Below are 7,650 nucleotides of genomic sequence, written 5' to 3' on the forward strand. Positions count from 1 at the left end.
GTTTACTCAATTACTCACCCCATGAAGCCTTGAATTCATGGAGATTTTTTTGTTTTGGTCGCATTACTGATCCAATATTCCAATATTAGATGAATTGAAGTAATTAGAAGGCCAAGCTTAACACATTGACTGCCAATCGCGCGAACCTATTTAAAGCCGCAGCGTGCCAGTCGCGTAGATCTACGCCAACTGTTTACATATTGAAATCCCATGTTAATTCGAAAAAGTGCACTTTCCGGATTTTTTTTTACCCCTTCCGGTTCCGGGGGCCGACCGGAAACGAAATAAAACTGGTTCCGTTTTTTTCGCTCGCATCCGTTTCCTGTCTAGGAATCAACTTTGAAGTCGATTATCTCCTTTGTGGTTTTTCTCCCCGCATCCACCGGTCTAACGTTATAGGCTGTAACTTCAAAATGGAGGATCGGATCGGCTCGCTTTTTTCACTGCTCGCTTCACACGGATCCCGTGTTTGTGTCGAACCAAATGAACGTGATTTTTTACCGGATTTAGCGGGGTCTATGGCGACATGAAGAAAACAAAAAAACAACAATAAAAGCTTGGCACTGGTGAGTACATTATGAGATTAACCTCTGGCGTTCAATGTGTTAAGAAGAGCAAAACTATATTTAAAACATTTGCTTATAACCTCTGCAGTACAGTACACACATAAATATGTGTACATAAAGATATATTGGATCGGGAGTGTGTCAAAAACAAAAAAAAACTCCATGAATTCAAGACTTCATGGGGTAATTGATAGAAAGTTATTTTGCGGGTGAAACAATTATGCTGTTTGACCAAGTAGTACACAGTAAGATCCTCAGTGTTAATTTGTCCATTTGTACAGTCTCAGTGTTATGTTAATTCATCCATTTGTACAGTCTCAGTGTTATATTAACACTCAGGATTTTACAGTATAGTTTATGGCTTTATGTTCTGAATGTGTGAATACTGAAGGTGCTGTGTTTGTGTTGTCCGTCAGGTGCCTGTGTGCTACATCAACTCGCGTCCACACTCCACCAACCTCGACCATAAGGGCCTGGTCTTCAGTGGTCTGCTGCTTTATCTCTGTGACTCCTTCGTGGTCTCTGGTCTCCTCAAGAAATTCCACTTTCTCAAAGGTAACTCAACATTCTGCTTAAAACTATCTTTTCTTTTTCAGCTGTTATTTGATAAATTGGGATTATGAATGATTTTATTTAAGTGTCATGCCACGTCGTGGCCCATCCCTCATGGGATTATATGACACCTTTTCAGACAGTTACAATATTCAAAATTATTTTATACACTGGTTACCGGTATTGCTGATCACATACAACAAATACCGACCGAACAAAGCAAAACATAACATAACATAAAGTATATATCCCCTACTGGCTGTACAACGCTTTTTTCCTCAAGTATTTACAGTATAAACAAGACACTCTGGGTTGTCCGGGTGGCACACAACACCCAAACCATGGCATCACCACTGTAGAATGGGGTTAGATCCCTCCACGGTGCATCAGCCCTCCAACTTGAGGGTGGGAAACTGGCAGGGGAGGGCGATATCAGGGAACCTGTTCAGCAGGGTGCAGAACTAGGAAAAATGGCACATTCCTCGCATTCGTTACACCCTCCTGGTGAAACTTATTACTTAGTCAGATGAAAAGATTCAGCTGGCGACTCCTTGTATATTGGAGGAGACATGTGGTTGTCTACACCCTCCCAACTAGGAGTTAGCAGACAGGGACTACACATGTGGGAGAAGCTGGGAATTTGCATAATGATTAAATTGAGAGAAAAGGGTCAAAACTAACTAAGTGTGCATAGCTGAGCTGCGTGGCTGTGTTTTATATTTAATTTAATATGAATGCAACAGTACCCATTGTATAGTTCTGCAGTTCGATAACATTTTGACTTTTGGCCCTGACCATGTCCACAGGTGCCACGCTGTGTGTGATCAGCCAGGACCGAAGCTCCCTGCGTCAGACCATTGTCAGGCTGGAACTGGAGGACGAATGGCAATTCCGCCTGCGGGATGAGTTCCAGACGGCCAACTGCAGTGAGGATCGGCCCCTCTTCTTTCTCACTGGCCGCCATGTTTGATCGCAGAACCCTCTGTGAGTGTGTCCCCCTCCACTTTAACACAATCAGATGAAAGGATAACCACTGATTCAAAAACCAGCCAGCAATCACAGTTCTTAACCATTTCTACGGGAGATCAGAGAGGATATTCTGGAGCCTGAGGCCCAAAGTGCCCCAACAATGGACACGTGGCCATCGAATGAGGCTCTGGCTACATTGATCTGCACTATCATAGTCCACTACACCTGGCACAGCAAGAGGGGTAGTGCATTTCTTGACTTTTCGTTTGGCTTATCCCTAACCAAGCCTGTTTGCAATTGAAAGAGACTTTGCTGTGAAAACGCTACAGCTGACAATGAACGTTTTTTGTTTTGTTTCGTTCTGCTGTTGTATCCCTGCAAAAACAGACTCTATCATCAATAATGTGATTTACATGAAGACTGTACAGTATGTATTTTTGGACTGTGACTGCAGTATGTCCAATACTGGATATACTTCTATCTCAGGGTTTTAAAGAGAGTTACAACGGAGTGCGTTGCGAGGACAAACTGACCGTTCTCCTTATTCAGTGTATTTTGTGCTCATCAGTACCCCGTGCGTTGGTACCCCAGTGTGGCTCACCAAAGACATCCTCAGCTGCACCTTGCCTGTATCCCTATGCTTTCCTCATCCAGACAAACCCAGCGAAGCTCATGGATCATACAGAGATCGCTCACTACATCAAAGGAATGTAATGCTCATGGAAATTGCCCAGTTTTTGGCGTGCCAGTGTATTGGATTTCCCAGCTTCACTTCAAAGGTCTTACACGAGTATCAAATTGTACAATGTCAGCAGGGTTAGAACAACTCGTGGGTATCCGAGCTGCTTCGGTGCAACTACGAATGTCAAGCCACTGCGAGGAACCCCTTCCCTCTCGTGCCTTTGTGTTATTTATATGGCATCGGTTCTCTTTCAGACGAGAAATCTTGCAAGTCTTGATTTCTCTCTCCTGAAGAGGGTCAAAGTTGTGCCCTTGCATTTGATTTAGAGCAAAACAGGCGTATGATTTTTTCATCTGAAGGATTTCATTAAATTGCTCTGTTACTTTATAAGTGTTAGCCAATCAGATGGAGCAAAGCAGGAGTTAAGAGGAGACTATTTTGACAATGAGATCGGTTCGCAGTGACTGATGTTTTATAAATAGTCTTCTTTATTTCATGCTATGCAGTGTATGCATAATCCCAGTAATACTCTAAATGCAGTGTGCAATGCAATGCTTCTTTACTGCCAACTGTTCTACTATTGTCTGTGCCTGTGATTCTGCCTCTTATTGTAATAGTGTTATGTGCCTGTGGCTACCAACGATACACCTTAAACCCATCACATAATTCATCATTCACATAGCAAACACCAGGTAAAAAGGTTAGTAATATGCTCTGAACCCCCCACCCCCACCCCTCCCACAAACAAAGAAAAATGGATAATCATAGAAAGGGAATTCATATACTTGAAAGCGGGTAGGAATGTTTTAATATGTTACTGCACAGGGTCGTCCAAAGAATATGCCTTAAGTGATGTTGTTGTTACACAGATGTCACTGGTAGCTGAAGTTCATTCATTTTACGGACCAATGAGAATGAAGAACCCGTTTAGAATATTGCTTTCCCCAGGAAACCGAGAGAAAGGCAAATGAATTGGATGTAGGACTAATGTCTGTTGTCTAAAGCTTTGTTTACATTATTAATATATTATAACAACCTTATAACAGCTGAGGGTTGCTGATGTTTTTTTTTTTTTGCATTGCGTAACTTTTAGTATTATATTTTTGGTCACAATGTCTTTGTCTGCATTTTGTGTTGTTGGCAAAGGCAAAAAGAAGAATCTACCTAGATGTGTTCTTATTACAATGTTTTTTGTATCCCTCACTATTGTCGTGTTGGATGTTATTGAAAATGAAATCCAGATCCCATCACAAGGGATTCTTATTTATTTGATGAGCAGTTTGGACTGATAATCATAGTGAAGTGTAATATTGGATTGCATGCTGAGCTCGCTTAAATCAAAGTGTGTGCTCTTCAACAGACCACCAAATGAAGGCTTTGCACAAGACCCACGTGAATGAGTCTTATATCTACTGAATGTTAAGCGGGTAGGGAATGTGAAATTGCACTATACAACTAGCCAGCAGCAAAAACAAACCAAAACATTCTGATAAGTTAATCAGTGAACGTCCCAAATACAATGACTCCATACCCTAAAACAGTGGTTCCCAAACGGTGTGCCGTGAGACACACCAGTGTTTTGTGACACTATTGCAATTCATTCAAGTTATGAATTATTAAAAAAATGACTATATCAGTACTTTGTCTGCACTCATTTCCCAATACAGAGGCAAATTCTATACCCAAATGTTTTTAAACCACCTTCAACCTGCCGGAAAAAAAGAAAATACATTTCTTTTACAAATTCTTTTTACACATTTAAAGAAATAGCGGATCTACAAGTTCCCAACATGTCTCGATGCTTGTAGATGGGCTATTTTCACTTTGTGACTTGTCCATTGGTGTGCCTTGGGCACAAAAAGTTTGAAAACCACTGCCCTAAATTTTGACACTGATGAAAATCTCTTTCAAATTAATCAAACTCAAATGACCCATAGAATGTGTCTCGTTTGATAATTAGCTGAACACATGAACGTAATATGCAACTTGCTTCTCACAATCTTCACTGAAGTATCAACAGCGTAGGGATGGGACGATAATTGTGTTTATCGTTTATTGTGATAAAAAAAACGCTCACAATAATCATATCGCAGAGATTTTAATTTATCATGAAATCGTCCGTCATACACTGGACCTGAGTTGGCTCATCAAGCCTCTTCGCCAAAAATAGCAGATCTACAAGCTCACAACGCAGCAACGCGTTGTGAGCTTGTAGATCAGCTATTTTTGGCTAATGTTCCCCCCCAGAATGTGGATGCTGGGGTTGCAAGTGGTTTACAGAAGTGTCATTTTAAGAGTTTTAAGCATATTCTTATTATCGCGGTCATATTGTTAATCGCAATAATGGTGACATTTTTCATATCGTCCCATCCCCCCAGCATTACCCTTTTGGCATCTGCGTGATCTACCTCATGTTTACTGTTGCAGTTGTGGGCTGTGAACATACGTATGACTTTGGAACCATGCTTTTGTTGTTGGAAATTTATGAATGTAATAAAATAAAAAATGACACCCAAAAATATATTTGCTGCCCTTTTCCTAACCCTGACACAATGATAGGGATATGCTTTTATGCATAACGTAAGCGTGTGCTGTTTAGATAAATCTCAACAGCACTGCTGCATGTGACCTCTCTTTGGACTGTGATTAATAATCCTCTATCCACACACACACACACACACACACACACACACACACACACACACACACACACAAACACTAGAATAAGCTGTCCCTTACAAAAGATTTGGGCATCTGGCAGGTTGTACAGTATTTCCAAGAATCCTCCCCCCCCTCTCTCTTTCCTGTATGTCTGCTTTTCCCAGTGTATACTCTGTAATTATAAAGTGTAATCAAAGATTTAATGCTCATTTTTTTTTGTGTTGGTTCTTTGATTTCCATCTGTGCTGTGTGACCTATAATACGAGAGAGAACCTGCTGGACCGACCCTGGACTTGCTGTATGCCAATGTTAAGGAGGCATTACAGCTCCACTGTGAAATGGGACCTTCTGCATAATGAGTACTTTCTACTTTTGGTACTACTTTTGGTACTTTTAGTACATTTTGATACCAATGCTTTTGTACTTCAAAAGTAAATTTGAAATCCCTGACTTTTACTTGTAACAGAGTATTTCTAAATTGCAGAATTGATACTTTTACTTGAGTAAAACATTTGAGTACTTTTTCCACCTCTGCTTTACCGTGACTGGGAATAACCCTCTCACTATCAAGAGCATAGCTGGGCTGTTTAATGGATGTGATGGGTGTTTCTAACATCACTGTAAGGGCACAGGGCATTTCCATGGACATTGCTATTTTAGATCCTCTTGACGTAATAGGAACTTTTCATCAGCCTCCAGCTCCTGTGTGGTATAACACCAAGGCTATTTTCAGTACGCTGATTCCTGCACCTTGTAATTGCTCTGTTGGGAAAAGTAGCAACATATTGTAATGTACAGGAATCCAAAAGGGGCTTTTCTCTCTGAAGACTTCTCATAACCCTTAATTTGTGTGTTAAAAGGGGGCTAGGGGTTAATTGTCTGTTGAAGTAAGACAGCTACGTGTCTAGCATGTCACATACCTTCCTCTCAGATTATGTGGCTAGATATATGACTGTAGATATAATGTATGGATGTTGGTTTTCATTTTTTAGGTTACGTGTGGACAAATATATGACCTTAGGTAATGTAGGATTGTCGGTTTACATTTTCATGCTCAGCAGTGGGTTTAGATAACATTATGTTATGTCATTATGTTACCACAAAGCCTTGGAGGGAATGTCTCCTGATAATTTCCTCTGACATATTTCTAGCTACTCAGCCCTTGGGCAATGTGGTACTTAACATTACACCACTTTCAAATGCTTAGCTTACTTACTGTACATGATTAAACATTTCTTGCGAGTTATAATGGAGGGAATGCAAATTGGTAATTTGACTTTGAGCATTTCATCTCAACACAAACATACATTTGGCCTGTTATATATCAAACGCTGTAGATACATTCTCACACATAGCAACTGTGGCTGTAGATACTAAAACATTAGTTGGGAGATGCAATTCTGCATAACAATAATATCTAGTGTGATAAATGGTAACCGAAAATAAATCTGCTAGCTTACTCTAACAATCCCCAGCCTTCAATACCCATTTAGCTAAAACCAACACCCATCTGTCAGTGGGCTTATTGGGGGGGGTAGAGAGGGTGGGGATTATGGTCAACCTCTGGTAGATCAGACCCACTACTGTAGCAAAGTGCATCATATCAGTGTCTGAGCCAATGATGAGCGTGGAACAATCTGATTCCAAGAACCCCAAAATGGACCATTGCCAAAGAAAAAGCGGGTGAAATGAATGAGTTTGACAGATGTATCAGTACTCTCTGACGCACTAGTAGTCATATGATAAGCTAGCTCCAGTGGCAAGCTGTCAAATGCCAACTTCTAGGGGACAACTCAATGTCACCAAGGGTGAAGACCTCTGGGTGCAAGCTTAACACCTCACGTGACCGGTGAGCTTAAAGCTACGCTGTCCGGAAGGATTTTAAATAGGACTGGTGTTGGTGTGTTTGTAAAACCTCATTGAAGAGTGAGAGAGAGAGCGCACATAAAAGATATAGAAAGACAGACAGACAGACAGACAGACAGACAGACAGACAGATTGACAGACAGACAGACAGACAAACAGACAGACAGACAGACAAAGGTTTAGTGTAACTGAGGAGATGCTGTACAAGACAGGGTGAGACATTGGAGTATGGTAGCATTGGCAGGTCATCATTATTCTAACCTAAATGGTCATTCAAGCAATCCAATATTCTCAGGAAATTCATTACAAGCTGAACCACAGGGCGAAGAGACAGAAGACAAATGACCCTACACT

The 7,650-nt window shown here is 40.9% G+C and overlaps 1 protein-coding gene across 4 annotated transcripts in view; it reads left to right on the top strand.

The window, feature by feature from the left end:
- The window catches only part of greb1l (GREB1 like retinoic acid receptor coactivator), a 52,245-nt gene extending 46,982 nt beyond the window's left edge, over positions 1–5,263 (top strand). For all 4 annotated transcript variants that reach the window (XM_084058325.1, XM_084058327.1, XM_084058326.1 and 1 more), the window contains exons 33-34: positions 983–1,121; positions 1,925–5,263. In XM_084058325.1, the coding sequence (XP_083914451.1) occupies positions 983–1,121; positions 1,925–2,088 (303 nt within the window). In that variant the 3' untranslated portion in view covers positions 2,089–5,263. The remainder of the gene's footprint in view (positions 1–982; positions 1,122–1,924) is intronic.
- The last annotated feature ends 2,387 nt before the right edge of the window (positions 5,264–7,650 follow it).

The sequence above is a fragment of the Gymnoscopelus microlampas genome (assembly GCF_963454915.1).
Source record: "Gymnoscopelus microlampas genome assembly, chromosome: 5".
NCBI classification, from domain to species: domain Eukaryota; kingdom Metazoa; phylum Chordata; class Actinopteri; order Myctophiformes; family Myctophidae; genus Gymnoscopelus; species Gymnoscopelus microlampas.